This window comes from Mustela nigripes, chromosome 1, assembly GCF_022355385.1.
Source record: "Mustela nigripes isolate SB6536 chromosome 1, MUSNIG.SB6536, whole genome shotgun sequence".
NCBI classification, from domain to species: Eukaryota; Metazoa; Chordata; class Mammalia; order Carnivora; family Mustelidae; genus Mustela; species Mustela nigripes.
The window spans coordinates 168,624,672-168,651,327 of NC_081557.1; the positions used below are offsets into that span (position 1 = coordinate 168,624,672).

The following is a 26,656-nucleotide window of genomic DNA, read 5'->3' on the forward strand; positions in this document are numbered from 1 at the left end:
GTGCTGTGAAGTGTATAAACCTGGTGATTCACAGACCTGTACCCCTGGGGATAAAAATATATGTTTATAAAAAATAAAAAAATAAAAAAAAATAAATTAAATGGCATTTCCATTTGTGTGTCTAACAGATATGCATATAACATGTCCCAAACTGAACTCCTGAGACTACTTCAAAAATCTGTGCCTCCAAGCATAGTCTCCAAATCTCAGTGAAGAGCAACTCTGTTCTAATTGCTCAGGTAAAAAATTCTGGAATCATTCTTGACTTCTCTTTCTCCTACACTGTACATCTATCATGAGCAGTCCTGCTGGCTCTACCTTCAAAATTTATCCAGAATGTAAAAATTGCTTACCACCCCTACCATGCATTTCCTGATTCAAGCTACTCTTGCCTAGATTATTACAATAGCACATGACTAACCTTTACAATTCCATCTTTGTTCCTCCTTGGGTTTCTTTTTATCATAACAGCCAGAATGATCTTGTTAAAACGTCTAAATCAGAACATGGCATTCCTCTGGTCAACAGTATCCAGTGGCTTTCCACCACTGTAAAAGGAAAAGTCTTAACTATGCAATCTTGTTGGATGTAAAACCTGGTCCTCTTTGACTCTCATCTTCTTATTCATCGAGCTCCTATCACATTGGTCTCCTGGCTGTTTCTCCGACATCCCTGACATGCTTTATACCTCAGGGCTTTAGCACTTGCTGTTGCTTCTGCTGATCGCTCTTTCACTCAGTTCCTTAAGGCATTTATGTAAAAGTCACTTTTCTCATGAGGCTTTCCCTGACTTCCTTCCTTTCTCTTTTCTTTCTCTCTTCCCTTCTCATCCCTTCCCTTCTCCTTTTCTGTTCTTCCTTCCTCCCTCCCTTCCTTCTTTCTGTCCCCACCTCCTCTTTCTCCTCTCCCTCTTTTCCTCGAGTTTTAAATTCCAGTTTACAGTTTTATATTAGTTTCTGGTGTACAATACAGTGATCAGGACGTCCATACATCACTGGGTGTTCATCACAAGTGCACTCCTTAACCCCCAGCCCTTATTTAACCCCTCCCCCCCAACTCCCTTGTCTCTGTTATTTAAAAATTCACTTTCTTCTTCATCTGAGCACTTCACATTCATATCCCTGATTTAGTTTTTTTTCCCTCTATAGTACTTACCACTACCCAACATATCAGATAGTATATTTATCTTTTTTATTGTCTATCCCCCACTAGAATATGAATTTAATGAGGACAGAGATTTTTTTTTTTCCATTGACATGCCTTCAGCCGAGGAAAATGGCACTGAAATATTTGTTGAAAGAAAGAATAAAATATATAATGAGGATAACTGAAAGGGGTAGATTAAAAGATCCAAATATGAGATTATATACTTTCTTGAGAAGTTTTCAATAAATATGAAATAATAAGAGAATTAGCAAATCTTCTTTGGGTAAGATATATATATATATGTAGATATATCTCCTTCATATTAAATAGTGGAAAGTATTTAAACAACACTAAACTTAAAATTCTGAATTATATACTTATACTTTGACAACAATTATAAAGTTATTAGAAACAAGTGAAATGAAGCATATTCTAATAATATTTGAAAAGTAAAAATTCAAGTTGAAAATATTTCTTTAATATATAACAACTCCTAAGTGCTCACCAGCACCAGTCACCTCTTACCAACTAAATCCAGGTAAATAAATAGGTAATATATTCTGTGAAATGGTAGTACCTGTTATTTATTCTTTCTTTATTTCTTCCTTCTAAAATTTTAACTGACATCTTGATCTTAAGTAATTTCTTAGGGTATTGGTACATCTTCATAATACAGTCTAATACATGAGAAAGACAGCAGTATAACATAATTTTGAATACTAGGCTAGTTCAGATTTTATTTTAAAAAACAATTAAATAATGAAATATTTCATTTCAAATACTAAAAATACATAAAATTAGTTTTATTAGGTTAGAGATATTATTTGCTTTTCCTGATTTAAAGATGGAAACTGAAACCCAATGGGGGGAAAAAAAAATACATGCTCTAGCTATTTCCTCCAGATCATTAAATTATTTTGCTCTGTTTGGCCTAGTGGTAGTCGACTAAGAGTCAGCTGAGTAAATACTGCCCCCTAGCTACATCAAGAAAGAATAGTGATATTTAGCATTTCAGGACATCTTTCCAAATGGTTTGGTAATATCAAAATTACAAATATCAATAGGAAAAACAAAGGTCAGAAGCTCACTGCCTTGATTTTAAAAAGTAGAAAATTATGGTCTAAATAGTAAATGTACACGAATGTAAAAGACTAAAAAAAGGAAATATTTCTTATAAACTCTGGATGAATCTTTTTGTCAAAAGTATATTTATTTACATATTGCATATTGTCTCTCCTCCCTATTAATAATAATAACAATGAAATTGTTATTTTCATTATCATTTGTATGTAATATAATTGTTATTATAAAAGGGAATGCTTTTTAAAATTTTTTTTAAAAAAGATTTTATTTATTTGACAGACAGAGATCACAAGTAGGCAGAGAGGCAGGCAGAGAGAGAGGAGGAAGCAGAGAGCCTGATGCGGGGCTCGATCTCAGGACCCTAGGATCATGACCTGAGCTGAAGGCAGAGGCTTTAACCCACTGAGCCACCCAGGCGCCCCTAAAAGGGAATCAATCCTTTTAGTTGACTTTCTTAATCAACCTTCTAATGAGCATATTGGGTATTTTCTGTTTGCCTCAAGTCAGAAGTATGTTTACATTTAAGTTACCTCTGTAAAATACACTTTGACCATTAGTCATGCCTCATAATAACTCTCTGCATTTGGGAAATAAATATCTATCCACTCACGAAAGAATGCTTAAAAACTAACAGGTTTTTGGTGGTGGTGTTGTTTGGCAGGGATAGAGACTCTCACATATTTTCTTGATACTTTAGACTTAGCGATCTCTTTAAAGCTTTATGATAGTTGTGAAGATTAGCTAATGGACCTAATACACCTGGCAGAGGATGTATCAGACATCAGTATAGGAATTACAATGATCATTCTTAATAACAGTCCAGAAACTTTTGTAATAAAAAATGTATTTTAAGAACCCAAAGGGCTGAGGTCTCATGAAGCCATCTAACAAAAGATTCACACACTCTGGAATACGGAGTGCCGGAGTGGAAGGTAAGGAGAAGGGAACCCTAAGTACCGGGAATTGTACATGTTTTACAGGTTGGGATAGACTCAATAAAGGTGAAGCATAACCTAAAAAGGCTAAAGTATTTACCCTCCTGCTGGCTTGCAGAATCAACATTCCTCAGTCCCATGACACCTACTTTGAGTAAAAAAAAAAAATGTCAAATTTCCTTACATTAGTTCTGTTTCTTTTACTTTACAAATTCTCCATCCTTTATTCTGTCTATGTCTGACTTATTATCATCCTTTTAGCTACATATCATATAACAAAGATTGTTACAAAAGAAAATATTTGAAAATCAAGAAAATGCTCTGTAAGACTTAACTGTTCTATTGTGCCACTCATTTTCAAAAGACCATTATCTCCTTCAATGATGAAACAATGATGCTTTATGCTAAATTAGGGTAAATTCAGTAGAACAGGAAATTCAGTGGAATGGGAAAGGATTTCACATGAACAACAAAAAAATATATAGTAAAACAAAAGCAGTACTAAACAGCTCTCCTTCTTTAGCGTTACTCCCATCTTTTATTTTTTGAATTGTGGAGAAATACTTACACCTTCTAAGAACAAAACCCACCTTCACATTCATAACTGTCTTTATGGAATAATAATCCAGAGATGAAAATTATAAATCTATTAAGATAACAGAGTGATTCACAGAGCAACTCTTTAGGATATTTTAAATAGAAAAAAAATTACATTCTGATATTTTTGTAAACCAGTAATCTTTAAGCAAAAGACTTTTTGCAAAAGACTTTAAAGCAAAAGACTGTTCTAAAATAAAGCAATCAGTATTACTGCCTTCTTATATAGGAAAACAACTGTGCTATGTACTGTGGCAGATACAAAGAAATGTAAACACTTGGTTCATATATATGAAAAGATAGACAAAATAAAGTAGTATGGAATATGGTGCTATTGAATCAATACCATCTAGACTCCTTGCTAGGGTCTGAAGTCAAACTTAAGTTTCTAGGATATGTATTCCCTGTTCTCTGATAATCAGAAAATTTTACCTATATCCAAATCATCTGACATTCTTTGACAGGTTATTAATGGTGGATTCCCTCAATGATAATGCAAGTTTACTTATTTATTTTTAACTATTATGATAATTTGTTTGGTTTGAGACTTATAACTTCCTGAGAATCCAAATCTTCTTTCCCTAACACGTGCTCACACTGCATCATCACCATTTTTTTATAAAGCATTTTCATAAATTTCAACTTATTTAAGGCTCGCAAGAGTCCTGTGGCTAGTCAAGATGGACATCATTTATTTTTTCTAATTTACTAATCAGTCACCTGAGGCTCAAGTGAGTCACTATGCCAAAATCACAGGTATATAACTTTTAAAGCAGGCACTAGACTCCAGAACTACTTCTTCTTCTTCTTCTTCTTTTTTTTTTAAAGATTTTATTTATTTTTTTGACAGACAGAGATCACAAGTAGGCAGGCAGACAGTGAAAGGGGGAAGCACTGCTCCTGGCTGAGCAGGGAGCCCGATGTGGGGCTCGACCCCAGGACCGTGGGATCATGACCTGAGCCGAAGGCAGAGGCTTTAACCCACTGAGCCACCCAGGTGCCCCAGACTCCAGGACTTCTAACTGCCAGTCTATTGTTCTTTACTACACAAGGATAGTAGAGAAGATAAAAATAAGTTGGGTTATAGGGCTTTTTTCCTACATAATTTATTATGTATAATAAGTTTATATACTCTTATACATATACTCTTAATATACATATTAATCATATATTAATTATAATATATATAATACTCTTAATTGTCTACACTCTTAATTATATACTCTTGTATACTCTTTTTTTTTTTTAAGATTTTATTTATTTATTTGAAAGAGAGAGATAACAAGTGGGCAGAGACTCAGGCAGAGAGAGAGGGACACGAGCTCCCTGCTGAGCAGAGAGCCCAATGCGGGACTCCATCCCAGGACCCTGATATCATGACCTGAGCTGAAGGCAGAGGCCTAACCCACTGAGCCACTCAGGTGCCCCATTATATTCTGTATACTCATATATACTATTTTTACATCATTTAAAATTTATACCATTTTAAATTATATATCATTACATAATTAACAAAGTTGTTTAATTTTAATCTTTCATTTAAATGGAGTAACCAGTTCCTTAGAGAGAAAGCTTTAATTTTTAAAATATTTCTACTTAAAATAATATATACAGTACAATTTGTACAGCAACTTAAGTGGATAAATGCTAAAGGTAGGTGTGTTTACAAAACAACTGGAAGGAAACAGATAATTAGAAAGAAAAAAAATTATATTTATTTATCTAATTTGTATTTATTCATCTAAAATGAAACTACATGGAGAGTTGTTCTCCAATAAAGTTATAAGGTTTATTAATGTTTTGTTTAGATAACAGTGCTTTAGACATGCAGGTACAAGAAGAACGAGGAATTAGCTACAATCAATTGGAGCTCTATTTGAAATCTAGAACCACTCTTTACAAGATAGGTTATCTTCTAGATTCATGCATAAGCAGTAAGTTCAAATCACATAGCACACTTCACAAATATACACTTTCAAAATAAGGAATATATAGACTAAAATTTTGAGTTGCTATGTTCATATTCTTACTGAAATTTTAATAATTTTCTGCTATGTCTTTATTCTACTTCTACAAATTACTACAAAATGACTTAAACATATAAAAACAATTAAAAATGTCCATTGGACTCAGATGGTAAATGATTTTCTTTCTCTTGTACACAAAAGGTTATATTACATCTTTTGCAAGTAATTATTTCCCTAATTCTAAAAAAAAGAAAATCAAATTAAAAAATAAGTAACTGTATAATCATTTCTTTCTCTATTTTTACTTGACTTAAAATATTGAATTGAAAAACTACAAAGTAGAAATTAGTAATAAAATCAGTTGGAGAATTTAATGGTTCTGAGATCTACAGTATTATTTTAGGGAAGGATTAGATACTTTTCAATTCCAGAGTACCTTTCCAATTATCTCAGTACTAAAAACTTTTTAAATTTTTCAAACAAAATTAATTTAGCTTAAGTAAAAGACTATAAGGCCTGTTATGTAGCACTTTCTGGGAGATAGAAAAACATCTTAAAACTCAAGCAAATAAAAAAAAATCAAGCAAATAAAAACGGTTAAAATTCAAAGTGATGGCAATCTCTCCAAGTAAGGCGAGCAAGAAAGTCTTTATTCTTATTAATACCATGCTGCCTTTGGCAAAGTATTTATTCTTTAACTGACGTAGCAAAATAATATATACAGTACAATTTGTAATAACATGCTTTTCTAAATGTAAATCATATTAATATAACCAAAGAATTAGTATGTGATCAGACTTTAACAATAAGTAGAACAAGAACAGTTTATATGTATTATCTCATTTAATCATCACAATGATCCTTTGAGGTAAGAGTTATTATAATCAACATTAATAGTAATAGGACTATGAATAAAAAAACTAACAAGTATTCAGCTAGTAATTTGAAGAGTCAGGATTAGAACCCTGGCCCATTTGATGCCAGTGTCAGAATGCTTTCTCTCTATACCAGTTTTCTCAAGTTGTGGTCACAGACTTCTGGGGATCTTGAAGACCCTTTAGGGGCACACATACTCAAAGCTGTTTTCATGATAATACTAAGGTATTTCTTATTCTTTGCAAAGCCACTGGTGGATAAAACTGATGGTACCTTATTAAAAATCAAGGTCGTGGCACTAATGTGTAACAGATTCTTGTGAAAATATTAAAATTAGTGATTTTATTAAGTACCTTTTTAAATGCTTCATGAGACAAAATGGGAAGTATGCCTAAAACACATATTATGTTGAATTATAAAGATTGTTTTCAGAAAAAGCACTTGGGCAATCATTTGAGATGTGAGTTAAGGCAGGTGCTTTTTTATCCCCCCAAGAATACATTTTTTTCCTTGCAAGCATGACATATAAACAATTATTTTTTCCAGGCTTTCTTATTAAGCAACAATTCCTCAAAAATGAATGAAGTGAGCCCGTCATTTCAAGAAAAAATTCTAGCAGTCAGGTGAATATTAAAATTTTAGAAAACCTGTTTCTGCTACTGTGAGCTTGGCAGCTTTCCAATACTTAATGATTTTTTGGATAAGATCAATGGTCATATTAATGAATGTCATTTTTAAAAAATATTGTATAATGAAATGTTTAATAGTTAGATCGCATAATGCAGTGAACCAATATTTTAAATGACCAACACATGACATTACAAAATTATGTGTGGGTAAAAGCCAAAGTGCAAGATACACTGATCAATTTGAATGAAACAGAGTATGAAAAGTTCATTGATATGGTTTTAGATTTTACCTTGCAACTAGGCTTTAAGAAACTACCACTGTCTGAAAAAGTCCTTTGCCAATTACATGTCTGTATAAGTCCTAATTTTCTTCATACACTTCAACCAAAACAATGATTCACAACAGACTGAATTCAGAAGCAGATATGAGAATCTAGCTTTCTTCTATTAAACAGAGACTGCAAAAATATAAAATAACACCACTTCTCCATTATTTATTTATTTATTTATTTATTTATTTTTGAAAGCAATTATTTTTCAGAAAAATACATTATTGTGGTTAACATGCAGTGGCTTTGCTGTCATTTTAAAACAAATTAATATATAAATATTTTTTAAATGTTTTAGTAAATATTGGTAGATATAACCCACATAAACAAAACTCTTTGGTATCCTTGTTCCCTAAGAGGTCTCAAGATCAAAAAGTTTGAAAACCACCGCACTATGCCATACTTCCTTTCACTTGTCTCTCAACCAGTAGAAAGATACAATAGATTGGCAACAGACTGGGGGAGATTCAAGTGAGGATTTACTAAGAGAAACTTGCTGTGTATTTAACTTGTGTATATGTGTTCTTAGCAAGAAGTTACCAAAATGTTACTTTACCATATCCTGTGAAATTAATAAGTCTTTGATTTCTAAGATGAGAGCCATTTCTGAAAGGTAATTAAACTCTCTTGGGAGAAAAGTGGCTCAATAAGCCATTTGTATTCAGGGGCCTTAACGAATCCAAAGTCAATTAGAATGGGATTAGCACTAATACTGGGGACTTCATAGCAGTAGCCAGATTTTGTCTGGCTGGACTAGAACATTTTGTCTAGATGGACTAGAACAGGTCAGTGGGGATGCCTGTAATGGGAGATCCTAAATAAAGTACACTTTTCTAATTTATCCTATAACCATATCTTGATAAAATCTAAAAAGCTCATTACCAGTAGTCTCTTTAGATTAAAATCTAAAATTTCTTTCTGTAGCATTAACAACATAAAGACCAGGAATAAATGAAAGAACAAGCAAATGAAATAAACAAATAAATATATAAATATCTTTGAACAATCCTTTCACGCTGTTAGTACAAACTCAGATGAATATACATTTTGAAAAGGAAGGAGAAAATCAGTAGTAGGATAGCATCCATTAAGACTGCAGTTAAATGACCATGGTTTTGCCAGTATACTTGCTTATAACTGAATTTGTTAGCTTTATCTTTAGCAGTGACAGTAGGTTCAAAAGGCACATGTAGTACTGAGATACAGCCCTTAACATTAATGGCCACCTGACAACTTTTCATAATTTGCAAGCTGAATACTAGTCATAGCATTTTAGAAAGTAGTTTCCTTAAGAATGAAGAAACACTTTCATGTTCTCATTTCAAAGTACACATATATTTTCAGAAGCAGAAATATACACCAAGACAAAAATGATAAAAATCACCCTGTCCCCAATTTTGCCAAATACACATTACTCACCCTATTTATATGGAAATCACATAACTACCGTGACATATATAAGCTAAGCATCACATCAGTGCACAGTATTCCTAACTATTCAAGCTACGACAGTGCTCAATATTCAGAGTTCTGTGACCCACAGCAAATGGAAAGGAGCCAGAAATTACAATCTTTCCCTGCAACTAGAGCCTGCATTTCAATGATGGAAGATTAATGAAGGCTTACTTTGATAGGATTAGTTACTGAGTAGGAAACTCTGTTCATGATCTTATTACAAAAGTGCCCACCCCTGCCCTTGATGAACCTAGCCTGTATTGTTAGAGGTGCAGAAAGTCACCTAAGTAATTATTTCAAAGGTAGAACACTGAAGGTAGTAATTCAAGGAAAAAATAAAGACAAAAACAAAAACACACTGCATATACAATCTACTAAAAATATGTGATTATTAATAGAGTAAGAAAAATGTTAGAAAAATTTTCCGTTTCATCACATGCTTTCCACCACTATCCACTGTCAACAATCTCCATATTAAAAGTATCAAATCTGTTTTCAAAACTAAATTTAAAAATAGTCTCAGCATTATCTACAGACTTGAGAAATAGGCTAACAAAATACATCAAACCTAAAAGAAACAAAATAAAATATTTCAAAAATAACAATGTTCTGTTAACATTTTAACTTTGTTAAATACCTTTCATTTTGCTTATTTGCTGAGACAAGAGAATTGTTGAACAAAGCAAATTTTCTCCAGGTTAAAATATATTCTCCTTTCCCTCATTTTTCTTTGCTTACTCTAGGATTGTCAGTAGTGAAAGACCTATTCTCTAGAGGATGTTTGGAAATATAATGTTGAGTCACTTTTTAGAAATACATGCCAGGGGCGCCTGGGTGGCTCAGTGGGTTAAGCCGCTGCCTTCAGCTCAGGTCATGATCTCAGGGTCCTGGGATCGAGTCCCACATCGGGTTGTCTGCTCAGCAGGGAGCCTGCTACCCTTCCTCTCTCTCTCTGCCTGCGTCTCTGCCTACTTGTGATCTCTGTCTGTCAAATAAATAAATAAAATCTTAAAAAAAAAAATAGAAACACATGCCAGGCTTTAGTTGTCACCATAATTAGGGGATTACTAGAGCCAGTCAGTGGATAGGGGCCAGCAAGGTTCAGCATTTGCCATGTGCTAGACATTCTCATCACACAAGGAACTGTCCCTCATCCCACATGACTTATAAATATCTCATAAGATTAATCACAGTCCATGAATAAATCAATATTACTTCATAATAAAACCACTATTAAAGAATTTTTATAAGAAATTACACAAAATGCCCCATTAATTATAGGAGGGGTCATAATAAAGAGGGCAACAAGAAATCAAAGATAGCATATATAAAGTATTGAGTTATTGAATTATTAACTCACTCCATATAGTAACACATTTAACAAACTCCAGTGTACTCTCAAACTTAACAAAGATTAACACCTTGTGACAACTGTTTTGGAAATTTTAGAAATCAAAATAATGCATAATCAATAGAACAGAAGGCCTCTTTGTACCACTACTCAATTCTAATTTTTTCTTTTTTAAGTATCATGTTTTGTACTTTCCGTAACTTCGGTAAAAATTCCTTCCTAGATGTAAATAATGAACATGACACTCTGTATTTAGGTCTTCTAGTTGATCTAGAACTTACTTTTATTACTGTATGAACTTGGCTTTGATTCCCACCTCCCCTCCATGTAGTTACCCAATTGTATCAGGGCCATTTATTCAATAATCCATTCTTTTTAATTTATTTATAGAGCCATCTCTGTCACATACCAAAATCTAATTATGGGTGGGTCTGTTTTGTGGGTTTTTTTTTGTTTTGTTTTGTTTTACTGATTTATATCACTGCATTAGTTTTCTTTTGGTTAAAATGTGCCTGACTTAAGTTTTTTTATCTCCTTTTTTGACTAATACCCTTAAATTTTTATCTCATAAGTAGCATACAGAGGGATTTTTTTTAATGCCTAAAAATTTCCTTTATTAGGCAATCTAATTAGCTCACATTCTATGATCTTTTTATGTTTTTACAGGGTTGGCTGACTTTTCTTTACTGCATATCCCCACATCCCCCATTGGTTTAGAAGTTCTACATTCTCTTTCTATTTTCTTAATGATTACCATTAAAATTTTAATATGCATCTTATACTTCTACATTTCCTGTGAGTAGAGACCCTGACTACTCTTTGTTCTGGATTATATTTTCCAAGGCTGTTTTTACACAAACATATTGGAAAATGTATGTATGGTTAGAAAACCAAAGCAAAGATGCTAACACTCCTGCTGCTTGCTATGCTATGAGTGATGTCCTTTGTCTCTGACCCAGGAGTCCTGGGTTTTCTGCCAGTGCCCATGAAACCGTAACAGGCTCAATCATTAGCCTTTAAGTAGAGTGAAAACAAATCCCAGACTCTGAAAAGATCTCTGACTTAATGCCCAAGTATAATGAGTATTTTTATTTTCCCCTCATACAACACAAAACATTACAATACTTTTTAGCTGAGTTCTCACCTGCTCTTATCTTTTATAATATTGGTAGCTAAAATTTTATTTCTATTCATCTATTAGCCTTTTTCAAATTAATTTTATGTATAAATATTTAATAGTAATTGTTTAATTAGATTTATAAGCTTGTGAGGATTAGATGAGTAGTTTATTTAAAGAGGGTAGAGCAGTGCTTGGCACAGAGTAAGCACTTAATATATGTTTGCATTATTATTTTTAATTTTAATAATTAAAATTTTAATAATTAAAATTTAATAATTAATTTAAAAATTAATAATGTTAATTTTAATAATTTTAATAATATTATTATTTGAATAATGTTTTTTGCTCACCCTTCTATACCATACTCATTCAAAGATTAATTTTTCTGATTAACTAAAGCAAATACAAATTATATATTTCCTTTTGTGAGTCCTTTCTTAATACTATCTATATTCATGAATATGTCTAAAATTTTTAATCAGGCTGTCTTGGTAATTCCATACATGATTTTCTGCATAATTTTTTTTTGTCAATTTACAACATTGCCTGACCCAATGTCATATTCTGTTTACTACTGAGAACAATTAGGTCCTTTCAAGAGAGTTCTTCGAAAATAATTATCTCTTAGTCTATGTCTTAGCTATCAGTAGTTTTTTCCCTCAAATATCTTATTCCATTATCAACTTGGCAGTCAGCTCCTCTATAATTTTTTCAATTCCTGCCATAATAGTTAATGTAGTTTTGTATTATATCTCCCATAATGTGAAGCAAGAAAGGTGGGGTTATAAAAAATGTATATTTAATATGATAATATGTATACTGGTTAATTTTTTTATAAGGTCTTTTCTCTCCATTTAATTATAGAGCTTGTCCTTATTTTATTTGTTTCCTAATCTGTATATGTACTTTTTGGAGGCTTCACTGAACAAACCATGTACTCAAATAAAAGGTATTTCTCCAGAAGCCTAGAAGCAAGTAACACTGTAAATGTTGAGGATAGTTACTATAGGCCTGATCACATCATACAGTTATATATAGCACAATGCAAAGAGCAATGAACTAGGAGTAAGTATGTCTATGTTTTAGTTTCTATTCTCCAGTGGAAGATGAACTAGACTACGGGCAGAGGGTTGTCAAATGATGTAAGTTAACATTTTAGTTCTGTGACTAATTAGTTTTGTTATCTTCTCAAACACTGTATTTCTCAATTTAAAAAGCTGAAATTATCTGCTTCATATGCCTTGCAGGTTTATTTTGAGACTCAAGTGAAATAATGTTTATGAAAGTATTTTTAAACTTCAAAGCACTCTGTAAGTATTTATACTATAAGTATTATTGTTAACACTTCAAATAGATTAGTTGGGTGTTAATATAAACATTTTTCATCTCTAATCTTACCATCAATAAACTGGTCCCTTAATATGAGACTTAAGAGGAAAGGCATGATCAGGAAACAAAGATAAGTTAAGATGGAATAAGGAGAACTCGATCTCAAAAATGTTTTTTTGAGGCTAATAAAAAGCTATGATACTATACTCCAAAACACTTCTAATAGAGGTCTGACTGCATATCACACACCACAGATGAGTAACAGGCTAATCATGGCTAATCTTTAAGAGTCAACTCTGACTTTTGGGTTGATATGGACTATTAAGAAGCTAATGAAGTAAGATGAAATCTGGCAAAGCTTCTGAGGTTAATATATCAAGAAAAACACAGAAGCAGCTACTTAAAAATTCACTAAAGTTCAAATTTCCTACTCTTCAAAAGCAGGCCTATCATAAAATCCATGTGAAAACCCTTACAGCACAGTTTAAAACAACACTCAAACTAAAAGGTTTTTCAAAAAAATTTGATAGTGCCAAAAAATATAAAATAACATACTTTCCCTTTACTTAAAGTGAGAATATGGAAGGTAATCACACAAACCTTATAAAAGAAGGCTATACTTAGTAACAGAAACTTGTTCAGCTACACAGATTTCTTATGACAACACAACTTTAAAAACAGTACTCTTTTGTGTTACCAGTGTTTGCTTTATTTTGTACCTAGGTTCTATTAATGTCCCAAGTACTTACATCTGGGATAAATCCAATCTCATTGAGATGATTGCTCAGCTCTGGATCATGGAATGCAATCATCTGTGAGAACACGGTCAGATACTCTGAAATGAAAATAAAGTTTAAGACAAGCACCATTTTTACAGAATACTTTAAATAAAGTCATTAAATTCATAGACATTTGTTTTATTTACATTTTGAATGATATTTAATTTTTTCCATGAAGAAAATATATTTTAGTAAGCTAATTTTGTTTTATCACCATTTTAATCACTTACTGCTAATTATTAAGCATACCAAAAAACTATGGCACAACTTACTTTCTACCTTCTGAACTACTGGTTCATTTCTTAAATCATGGATTATATACAGGTATTTTCCTACTAAATTCATCATACGTTTTCTCTCACAATATTAAATCTGTCTTGCACTTATTGTATCTTCAGAAAGTGGAACAGATACTTAAATAAGGAACAATACTTTATAAGCAATCAAAAGTAGAACAATTATGTTTTAATTTTTTTATATATACAAATATAGGCATTTGTTCCAGTTCTAATGTACTTCCATCTAAGGCTCTACATTACCCTATTTAGGAATAAGAATTAGCAAAATCTTAATCCGAAAATAGGCACACAGTACACAATTAAAATACTTGTTGTCGATTCTAATCCTATTGTAATTCATAAATTTCAGTTAAAATATGAGGAATATTTCCTTATTTTCTCCATTCCTTCAACAAATTGCTTTTCTTGTCAATTTACTCACTATGTTCTAACCTGAAAAAGATTCTGGCAACCCTCAACTCAAGGGCAAGTAAACCATACTTTTACAAAGCAAAAAGACAAAATTAACACATATTTTAGGAAGTTCAACTTTTTTTTTCTTTTTGAGATTAAATGACAATAACTCCATAAAATGAATAGAATTCTGCCTTATTTAAATCTAATGGTTACTATGAAGACAAATAATAATAAAGGATTGAATAAATATGACTTATTTTTGGTAGTTAAGAACAGAGGGCTCAGGGAGGTTTCATAATGTATTTAGTATTATTCTCTATGACAGAGCCAGGTTCATAATTCCTAATGGAGTTTTTCCTGCTGTGCCAAAAAGAGGCATTATTTCAGAAGAGCAGAAAGTGTGAGTTGTAGAAATATTGGAGAATGTGGTAAGAAAAATTCCAGGTTATCTGTGTCTTTCTGAAGGAAGACAGACATTCACTATTTCCCAGGGATTCCCCTGGATATAGTATGGACGATGCTGAGGAATTCAGCATGATGATGGAATGAGATATTTGTAATGCAGAGAAGAAAAAAAGACTGAGATGGGAAATTTTTAAGCTTGTTTTCAACTGCAGTTTCATTATGTGAATAAATTGTACCTTGTTATATTTGGTTCAAAACAACAGTTCTTTTAAGGAAACAAGAGCTATATAAAATTATATTTTAAAACTCTGGCAAATCAATCATCAAAACTGTTACCCTTTATCAAATAAGGTCAATACTTAAACTACTAGTATTGTAATTTCTGAGCCATCTCCCATATTCAAATCTACACTGCAGTTAGATGCCTGTAAATATGGCTCTTATATGCTGTCACATGATAAAATAAAGTACTTCCCATATCTTTAAAAAAATGACAATAACTTGGGACGCCTGGGTGGCTCAGTTGGTTAAGCAGCTGCCTTGGGCTCAGGTCATGATCACAGCCTCCTGGGATGGAGTCCCACATCGGGCTCCTTGCTCGGCAGGGAGCCTGCTTCTCCCTCTGCCTCTGCCTGCCATTCTGTCTGCCTGTGCTTGCTCTCTCCCCCCGTCTCTCTCTGATAAATAAATAAAATCTTTAAAAAAAAATGACAATAACTCAATGAATCTTTTCTCTTAATAACTTCAACTCCTTCTTCCAGTAAAGTAGGAGAGCAAACCAATTATTTGGTAAAAATAACCTATAAAAATAATGCGATATCACCTCACACCAGTCAGAATGGCTAAAATCAACAAGTCAGGAAATGACAGATGCTGGCGAGGATGCGGAGAAAGGGGAACCCTCCTACACTGTTGGTGGGAATGCAAGCTGGTGCAGCCACTCTGGAAAACAGCATGGAGGTTCCTCAAAATGTTGAAAATAGAACTGCCCTATGACCCAGCAATTGCACTATTGGGTATTTACCCTAAAGATACAAACGTAGTGATCGAAAGGGGCACGTGCACCCGAATGTTTATAGCAGCAATGTCCACAATAGCCAAACTATGGAAAGAACCTAGATGTCCATCAACAGATGAATGGATCAAGAAGATGTGGTATATATTCACAATGGAATACTATGCAGCCATCAAAAGAAATGAAATCTTGCCATTTGCGACAACATGGATGGAACTAGAGTGTATCATGCTTAGCGAAATAAGTCAAGCGGAGAAAGACAACTATCATATGATCTCCCTGATATGAGGAAGTGGTGATGCAACATGGGGGCTTAAGTGTGTACGAGAAGAATAAATGAAAGAAGATGGGATTGGGAGGGAGACAAACCATAAGTGACTCTTAATCTCACAAAACAAACTGAGGGTTGCTGGGGGGAGGGGGTTTGGGAGAAGGGGGTGGGATTATGGACATTGGGGAGGGTATGTGCTTTGGTGAGTGCTGTGAAGTGTGTAAACCTGGTGATTCACAGACCTGTACCCCTGGGGATAAAAATATATGTTTATAAAAAATAAAAAATTATACAAATTAAAAAAGCTAAAAAAAAATAATGCCTGCTTTTTTTTTTTTAAGTTTTTAAAGTACCTTATTTTTCATATTTCCAGGAACAGTACTAAGTCCTTGACAACCTGTTAGTATAAGTAGCCTACTCCTCTTTTCCTCAATGGAAACTTTGCTTCTATTGGGTGTTTTATGTAAGCAATGAATCACTAAATTCTATTCCTGAAACTAATTTTATAGTATATGTTAACTAACTGGAATTTAAGGAAAAACTTGAGAAAAAAAAAAAACAATAACCCTCCCAACCTTGATCTAATGACAATGCATTTTATAATTATTTACCTATAAGAAATGATACATTTGTACAAAGAGAAGCAGCAAAAAGTACCAAAAAGAAAAGAGTAGGTGGTGCTGTATTCAAGACCATGATAAAGCTGATTTCTGGATCTAATTTGAGCTTTTACCCATGGGTGTTGGGTAAAGAATAGGCATTTAATCAATATTTTTATTGATTTGATGTTTACTCTATAGCAACAGAATTCATTCTATCTATCCACTGTCTCGGCTTTTCCTCTAAGAACAAGAAAGACACAATTCACATCACCTTCAAGATTTACAGATTGAAGTGAAAACTCGCTGGATCCCAATGTCTCAGGAACTTTTGGGTCTAACTTTTGCTTATTTATCTTTTTTCTACCTCTAATTAGCAATAGTATGTTTACAGTCCTAATTTACCCGGAAGCTAGAGGTATATAACACCAATAATCACAAACATTCAGCTATATGTTGATGAAAATATATAGTTATTAACTTTTAAAAAGTACACTTCATTTTAAACTAGAAAGTCATGCCTCAGGCAATTCCCCACAGCTATGCTCTAGTTTACTAAATATCATTCTTATCATAGCCTGATAAATGATAGTTACTATGTGGTATTACATGGCTGAGTAAGAATGGACTGGGGAAACCTAATTCATAATGAAAACATATTCCTTGCATTCTGCCAAATATTCATAGTGGATTTATGATACATGATATGTGTTATAATTGCATATGTATACATATATATGCATATATATACATAAAATACCCACAAATACATATGTATTTTTATGAAATACACACAAGTATGTATATCTTTATATATTATATACTACCTATCATCTCATTGAAATATAAGTCAAAGGCTGGAAAAAGTTTTGGTTGCTCAAGACAGGCTTTGGAATGAGATATACTATGGCTTGTTATATTCAGAACAATTTTTTTAAAGATGGGATATGGTGGAATTGATGAAGTCAGCACTATGTGATATTTTAAGTTATTTCAAAATGTACTTAAAAGGTCTGGGGAGTAAATTTTTAAAAATTGAAATGCAAATGTCCTTTGATTTATAAATCAACCTCAGATAATTTAAGGGTAGTTCAGAAAAACAGAACAGTAGTCAAAATAAAGAATTTCAAGGATATTACTGCTGACTTAAAATGTTCACAGGACATTTTAATTGTAATTTCTAATAATGAAGATATACATCTGAGCCATAATATAACCCCCTACATAGTATTTTCTAACAAACAGGTGACTATGTAAGGTTAAATGTTCTATTATTCTTTAAAGAAGAAAATCAAGATCGGAGGGGAGGAGCAAGAAGTCAGAGGAATAGGAGACCTAAATTTCATCCTTGGTCCCAGGAATTCTGCTGGATGGTTATTAAACCATTCTGAACACCTATGAAATCCACAGGAGACTGAAGAAAAGAATAGCAACTCTATGAACAGAAAAGCAACCACTTTCTGGAAGGTAGGACAGATGGAGAAGTGAATCCAAGGTGATATTTGAGAAGACAGAATGCGGGGAGAGGGATTCTCCATCAGCTGGCTACCAGCAAGGGTCAGAGCAGTAGAACACAAAATCAGAACTTTTAGTTAGAAGTCTGCTCCACTGAGGGATGTTGCTCCACTGGCTAAGCAGGGGTGGAATCCTTGCTGGGACAGTGTGGTCTCAGGACCCTCAGAAGGCAGAAGGTATACTGGAGCAAATTACGGCAGAGAACAACCCTAATTTGGGGAAGGAAACAAGGCATCAAAATTCAGGAGGCATAGAGAACCCCTCAAAATCAATAAAAATAGGTCAATACCTCATCACCTAACACTAAAACTTACGGGTCTCAGAGACAAAGAGAAAATCCTGAAAGCAGTTCGGGACAAGAGGTCTGTAAACTACAACAGTAGAAACAATAAATTGGAAGCAGACCTATACACAGAGACCTGGCAGGCCAGAAAGGACCGGCATGATATACTCAAAGCACTAAGTGAGAAAAATATGTAGCCAAGAATACTATATCCTGCTAGGCTGTCACTGAAAAGAGGAGGAGAGATAAAGAGTTTCCAGGACAAACAAAAACTAAAAGAATTTGCAAACACCAAACCACTACAGGAAATACCGAAAGAGGTCCTCTAAGCAAAGAAAGAGCTTAAAAGTGACAGACCAGAAAGGAACAGAGACAATATACAGTAATAGTAACCTTATAGGCAATACAATAGCCCTAAATTCATATCTTTCAATAGTTACCCTAAATGTAAATGGGCTAAATGCCCCAATCAAAAGACAAAGGGTATCAGAATGGATTAAAAAACAAGACCCATCAGTATGCTATCTTCAGGACTCATTTCAGACCCAAAGACACTAACAGAGTTAAGGTGAGGGGGTAGAAAACCATTTACCATGCTAATGGACATCAAAAGAAAGATAGGGTGGCAATCCTTATATCAGACAAATTAGATTTTAAACCAAAGACTATAATAAGAGATGAGGAAGGACTTATCATACTTAAAGGTTCTACCCAACAGGAAGAGCTAACAATTTTAAATATCTAGGCCCTTAACATGGGAGCAGCCAATTATATAAACCAATTAATAACAAAATCAAGGAAACATATTGGCAAAAATATAATAATAGTATGGGACTTTAACACCCCACTCACTGAAATGGACAGATCATCTAAGCAAAAGATCAACAAGGATATAAAGGCTTTATTTATTTTTTTAAATTATTTAAAAAGATTTTATTTATTTATTTGACAGACAGAGATCACAAGTAGGCAGAGAGGCAGGCAGGGGGAGAGAGGAGGAAGCAGGCTCCCTGATGAGCAGAGAGCCTGACACAGGGCCATAAGAACAACTATACGCCAACAGATTAGAAAATCTGAAAGAAATGGATGCATTCCTAGAGACATATAAACTATCAAAACTGAACCAGGAAGAAATAGAAAACTTGAGCAGACCCATAACCAGTAAGGAAATTGAAACAGTAATAAAAAAAATCTCCCAGCAAAGAAGAGCCCAGGGCCAGATGGCTTCCCAGGGGAATTCTACCAAATATTTAAAGAAGAATTAATACCTATTCTTCTGAAACTGTACCAAAAAAACCAGAAATGGAAGGAAAACTTCCAAACTCATTTTATGAGGCCAGCATTACCTTGATCTCAAAACCAGATAAACACCCCAATCAGAAAGGAGAATTATAGACCAATATCCCTGATCAATATTGATGCAAAAATTCTCACCAAAATACTAGCTAGTAGGATTCAACAGTACATTAAAAGGGTTATTTGCCACAACCAAGTGGGATTTATTCCTTGGCTGCAAGGTGGGTTCAACATCTGCAAATCAATCAGCGATATACAATACATTAATAATAAAAAAAAGAACAAAAACCATATGATTCTCGCAATAGATGCAGAAAAAGCATTTGACAAAGTACAGCATCCTTTCTTGATCAAAACTCTTCACATTATAGGGATACAGGGTACATACCTCAATATCATAAAAGCCATCCACAGCAAGTGTCATTCTCAATGGGGAAAAACTGAGAACTTTTCCCCTAAGGTCAGGAACATGGCAGGGATGTCCACTATCACCACTGCTATTCAACATAGTACTAGAAGTCCTAGCCTCAGCAATCAGACAACAAAGGAATAAATGGCATCTGAATTAGCAAAGAAGTCAAACTCTCACTCTTTGGATGATATATTTCTTTATGTGGAAAACCCAAAAGACTCCACCCCAAAACTGCTAGAACTCATACAGGAATTCAGTAAAGTGTCAGGATATAAAATAAATGCACAGAAATCAGCTGCATTTCTATACACCAACAGCAAGACAGAAGAAAGAGAAGTTAAGGAGTTAATCCCATTTGCAATTGACCCCAAAACCATACAATACTTAGGAATAAATCTAACCAAAGATGCAAAGAATCTATACTCAGAAAACTCATGAAAGAAATTGAGGAAGACCCAAGGAAATGGAAAAATGTTCCATGCTTATGGATTTGATAAATGAATATTGTGAAAATGTCTATACTACCTAGAGCAATCTATACATTTAATGCAATCTCTATAAAAATACCATTAACTTTTTTTCAAATAAATGGAACAAATAATCCTAAAATTTGTACAGAACCAGAAAAGACCCCAAATAGCCAGATGAATGTTGGAAAAAGAAAACGAAAGCTGGTGGCATCACAATTCTGGACATCAAGCTCTATTACAAAGCTATAATAATCAAGACAGTATGGTACTAGCACAAAAATAGACACATAGATCAATGGAACAGAATAGAGAGCCCAGAAATGGACCCTAAGCTCTATGGTCAACTAATCTTTGTCAAAGTAGGAAAGAATGTCCAGTGGAAAAAAGACAGCCTCTTCAAAATGGTGTTGGGGAAATTGAGACAGCCACATGCAGAAGAATGAAACTGGACTACCTCCTTACACCACACAGAAAAACAGACTCAAAATGGATGAAAGACCTAAATATGAAATAGGAATCTATCAAAATCCTTGAGGAGAACACAGGCAGCAACCTCTTCCACCTCAGCTGCAGCAACTTCTTAGAAACATTGCCAAAGGCAAGGGAAGCAACGGCAAAAATGACTATTGGGACTTCATTGAGATAAAAAGCTTTTGTGCAGCAAAGGAAACAGTCAACCAAACCAAAAAATAACTGACAGAATGGGAGAAGATATTTGCAAATGACATAACAGATAAAGGACTAGTATTCAAAAATCTATAAAGAACTTATCAAACTCAATACCTGAAGAAAAAATAATCCAATAAAGAAATGGGCAGAAGACATGAACAGACACTTCTGCGAAGAAGACATCCAAATGGCCAACAGACACATGAAAAGTGCTCAGCATCACTTGGCATCAAGGAAATACAAATCAAAACTACAATGAGATACCACCTCACACCAGTCAGCATGGCTAAAATTAACAAAACAGGAAATGACACATGTTGCCAAGAATGTGGAGGAAGGGGAACCCTCCTAAACTGTTGGTGGGAATGCAAGCTGGTGCAGCCACTCTAGAAAACAGTATGGAGGTTCTTCAAAAAGTTGAAAATAGAGCTCCCCAGGAGTACAGGAATTGTACTACTGCGGGTATTTACCCCAAAGGGGTAAATGTAGATTCAAAGGGGTGCATGCACCCCAATGTTTATAGCAGCAATGTCCACAGTAGCCAAGCTATGGAAGGAGCCTAGAAGTCTATCAACAGATGAATGGATAACGAAGATATGGTATAGATACACAGTGGAATATTATGTAGCCATCAAAAACTGGAATCTTGCCATTTGGAATAGCATGGATGAAGCTCTTAGAGGGTATTATGCTAAGTGAAATAAGTCAATCAGAGAAAAATAAATAACATATAATCTCACTGATATGAGGAATTTGAGAAATAAGACAGAGGATCATAGAAGAAGGGAGAGAAAAATGAAACAGGACAAAACCAGAGAGGGAGACAAACCATAAGAAACTCTTAATCTCAGGAAACAAACTGAGGTTTGCTGGAGTGGAGGGGAGTGGGAGGGATGGAGTGGCTGGGTGATAAACACGGGGGAGTGTTTATCTATTGGGAGTGCTATTGGGAGTGCTGTGAATTGTCTAAGACTGATGAATCACATACCTGTATCCCTGAAACAAATAGTACATGATACATTAAAAAAAAATTAAATGGAAGGAAAAGAAAAAAAAAAATCAAGATTTTTTGAAAATCTCCCTTAGACTTCAGGTGAAGTTTAATATCACACTAATGCACAAAACCACGTCTAATATACTTTTTTTGTGTGTTTTAATGAGACTTTATACCTTTTAATTTTCTGCAGTGAGATATAAAGTCTTTTTCCCTTTTAATCTTTTCAGATTAAAAAATTCTTATACGTCTCATTTAAAACAGTTTCTTAATTCATTACATACTTTTAAATGACAGTGTAAGGCTTTTGTATGACACTACTGTATTTTTGTACAGCTACTAATAAATAAGTCATCTGTTTTCAAAAACAATTTCATAAAATGGATACAAGATGAAATTTCAGTAAGTTCCCACATATGGGTATCCTTACTTTTTCCTTTCTAAGTAGTCTTTCTTCTTTCATTGCCTTAGATGGGGTAAGGAGAAGGTGAAGGATGATAGGGGAGAGATTTAAAGCAAGAGATTTCCTCAGCTCCCAAATCAAAGATAGCATTCTTGGTTCTAAAAGTTCTGTAACTATATGTTATTTTCCATTAGGCATTGAAGATGCTAAGTGTATGTAAATATGCAGAGAGCCATAAATCTCTTGTCAAATAAAATGTGCCTAAGCTAATTCATTTGGTGCCATTTGGATGCATAGCACTCAAAAGAAATCAAAGTTATTTTTCTGCAAATGAACCCAAATTAGATTATCTCACATCTCAAAGTTTGCCAGTTGTAAAATTTGGCTTGCTATCTAAAACCACAAGAACAAGCATCAACCTTTATGTCAAAAAGAAAAGAGGGGGTTCAAAAGAAGAGAAAGATAATTTTCAGGCCTATACTTGTCAGCTATTTTCTTTTTGGTTCATATACCCTGCTCTGGTAAATATACAAACAATCTCACTCAACAGTTTTCATACTATTTCTATTAAAGGCAGAACATTTTCAGTCTCAGGAAAAATATCCTTAGTCACAAGATGTAAGACATTCTGGAAAACAGCAAGGTTGTAAGTTCAATGTATTTCCTACTCTCTCCCAATATGCTATCATTAAAGCCATCCATGACAAAGATGTTTATTCAAACCAAAACAAGCAATGCACTGTTTTTCCAAATGCATAACTAAATGCATCTCCCTCTCTTTTTCTTATTGTTTGATGAGAAAGGAGATTTATATTAACCTCCTATTTTGACAGCTGGCCTTTAGACTCCAACTTTAGTCGATCTTCCTTCTTCCTTCTCTACTCAAAAACTTACTCAATGTCTGTGTGCAGCGTGACCATACATCCTGATTACATGGAGAGTTCCAGTTGCCACCAGTAGGTGCAGTGTCTGGTGCAGTTAGTGTGCCTTTTAAACTCTGAAAAATACCCCTGTTTAGTTACCCAGCCATCCTAGCTAAGTGGTGTACTACATTAAATAATAGAGACATTACAGAGAAGACAACATCCTTTTCCCCAACGGATTCAGAAACATGTACAGGAAAACAGAATATTGGGAAATTTTTCATGCAATTTTATTTCCTAGGTTTACATGGTATTTCTTTCTCCCTTTCCCTTTCTGACTTACAGAAACAACATTTTCCAAATGTCCAAGTGTGAATATTAGTTTTGTAAACAGTACAAGAGGGACACCTGGGTGGCTCAGTGGGTTAAGTGTCTGCCTTCAGCTCAGGTCATGATCCCAGGGTCCTGGGATTGAGTCCGGCATCGGGCTCCCTGTTCAGCAGAGAGTCTGCTTCTACCTCTCCCTCTGCCTGCTGTTTCCCCTGCTTGTGCTCTCTTGCTCTCTCTCTCTCTGGCCAATAAATAAATGTTTCTAAAAAAATAAGTAAACAGCCACAAGAATGTATAAAGTTGTAGCAAAATTCCAATGGCTGTTTTGGTGGACAACATACAGCAGAATGACTCTGAAGTAGTATAGTTTATAAGTTTATAGGCCAATTTTCTAGGTTGTTCCTTCCTTAATCGAAAAAAGACATAAATGTATACGTAAGGACCTATTTAGCCAGAGTGCTTCCATTTGCTTAAACAATAACTTTGTTGTTCCTACAGTAAAACTTAAACTGTCCCTGCCTCCCTTTCCCCCCAGGGGACTTATCGAAAAACAAGTCCAGGAAACAAGTCCCAGGTAACAAAGCCCAAATACAAGGGTAGGTCAGGCCAGGTGGAGACATCCAATGTGGGGGGGTGCGGGGGGGGCACATACTGTCTCCCTAGCTCCCAAGGAATAAGTGCCCCGCCCTTTGGGTGCCTTTTGGGCGCCAATTCTGACCAAGGTGATAGACTAGTTCAAATGTCTACTATAGGGCAAACTGTAATTCAATTGGTCACTTATGTGTGACCTAACATGACTGTGCAGCTTTCTCTGTGTGTTACAATCTCATTAGCCACCTGTGCACTGCCAGGCCCAACCACATGGCCTATGCCCTTAAAGGCTAGTCTGTAAGGCAAAGAGGGGTCGCGCTCTCTGTAAGAGACACAGCCCTGGCCAGTTGGTTTGATTCTTGATGCTTGGCATGGAATAAAGCTTTGTTTGACCTTCACTTTGTATCAGTCTCACTCCTTTAATCACGGACCCATTAGTGGGGGACCTTTCAGTATAGTTGAGTTTTCCATATAGGATTAGTTTCCATTTTTAATAATTAAATGGCTGCCTTTCTTCGCTGGCCTAAAGCTGCCTTTTTTTCCTCTTCAATAGCCTAAGATATGTCTGTCCTGCAAGTTATAAGCCTGTTTTCCAATATCTCTGCAACTCTAACCAATCTATCCCTTTCAGATCCCTCCACCTTTTTCAATCCAGCTGGCACTCTAAGGTTCTGAGTCTAAGAGTAATTTTAAGGATCTTAATTTAGAAGTCCAACCTTGAGCTGTTTAACCAGTGTATTTTTAAAAAAATTCCTGTGTATTGATACTTTATCAACTCAATAGTAACATTACTGGGGATTAATTTGATAGTGTCAAAAATGATAAAGACTATTCATTTAGGCTAGAAGTTAATTTTTTATCTTCTTAAAAATGTCTGCAGGTAACAAGTTAATAGGATCACGGTAAACAAACAAAACAGGGTATTTTGACTAAACAGATAATTTTTGTCTCTTCTGTAAGAGACAGAGCATTTTAGAATCTTAGGAATATGTAAATACTGTATTTTGTGAAAGATTTTAAAATAAAAAACTTCCAAATTCTATTAGTATATAATTATAAAAACAAATAGATAACATTTAAAAGTGCTATCCAATATAGAAACTGGTTTCTGTAGAGACAATTCAGTGACTCAATGAATATGCAATTCTGCAAATAGCTGTTGATTGATTTCATATGATATACGGATTTTTCAAATCTTATGGGGGAAAAAGTGTGCATATGTTATTGATGCTAATCCAAAATCAATGTCACTTTGAAGTTTAAAGCTAAAAGTACTACATAACAAAAGGGGAGGGGAGACCACACAAAGAAGGAAAACAATATAGTGAGAGCCGAATATTTCTAATTCCAAGCCTAAAAGAAGCATTTTGAAGAAAACTAAACTACTGTTCTTTCATAAACTTTAGTAACCAATAATCAGCATCCTGTTTCATCCCATCCTTCAGCTTTTTTTGGCCTTCAGGCATCAGATTTGACTACTGGTTATTTTATCAACCTATTCTGGACTTTTTTACTACAGTTCTCTTCCTTGCTCTGTCTTAAGGATTTCTTTCTCCCTTTTACCAAGCAAATTCCTACTCTAATTTCAAATTCATCAATAAATATCACCTTTCATGAAACCTTTCTAGATATGCTGTTTCCTTTGCTACCAAAAAGAAAAGAAAATTTGAAAGAAAAAACAAAAACCCCAGAAAATAACTTCCACAACTTCATCCTCTGTGCTAATATAGCAGTATGTATATTTATTTCATTGACTTATACGTAGTTATTTTCATAGTTACTTCCTATATTACACTATGAAATCCCTTGGAAAAGGACTGAGTGTTAATTACCTTAGGAACTTCTATTAAGTGGTGCCTGGCATTGAGTCAGTGCAGAGCAATTACTTACTGAATTACTTACTTGAAATTGCTTTTTTTCTTTTTCTTTTTTGAAACTGCTTTTTTCTTATATAACATATGGTCAATACAAAAACTGAACAAATAGATACCTTGTTTACTGTCTCTTGGGAAAATATACATGTTCATCATAATATTAAAGAACATTTATTGCAGCTTTGAAAAGTTTTAAGATTAGTTACCAATTCAAGATTTCAAACACAAATTTATAGAAATTATACGTGAGAAAATATTAACATTAACAAAAATAAACTTTAACTAATTGTATAGTCTCTTAATTATAATATTAAATGTTAAAATATATTACTGGTTAATCTAACAAATTAAGAGTGGTTTTCGCCTTTCTGACTA

General features: G+C 34.0%; 1 protein-coding gene across 2 annotated transcripts in view; it reads right to left on the bottom strand.

The window, feature by feature from the left end:
* The window catches only part of TBCK (TBC1 domain containing kinase), a 211,109-nt gene that overhangs the window by 89,344 nt on the left and 95,109 nt on the right, over positions 1-26,656 (bottom strand). For both annotated transcript variants that reach the window (XM_059376957.1, XM_059376946.1), the window contains exon 20: positions 13,567-13,652. In XM_059376957.1, coding sequence (XP_059232940.1) covers positions 13,567-13,652 — 86 coding nt within the window. The remainder of the gene's footprint in view (positions 1-13,566; positions 13,653-26,656) is intronic.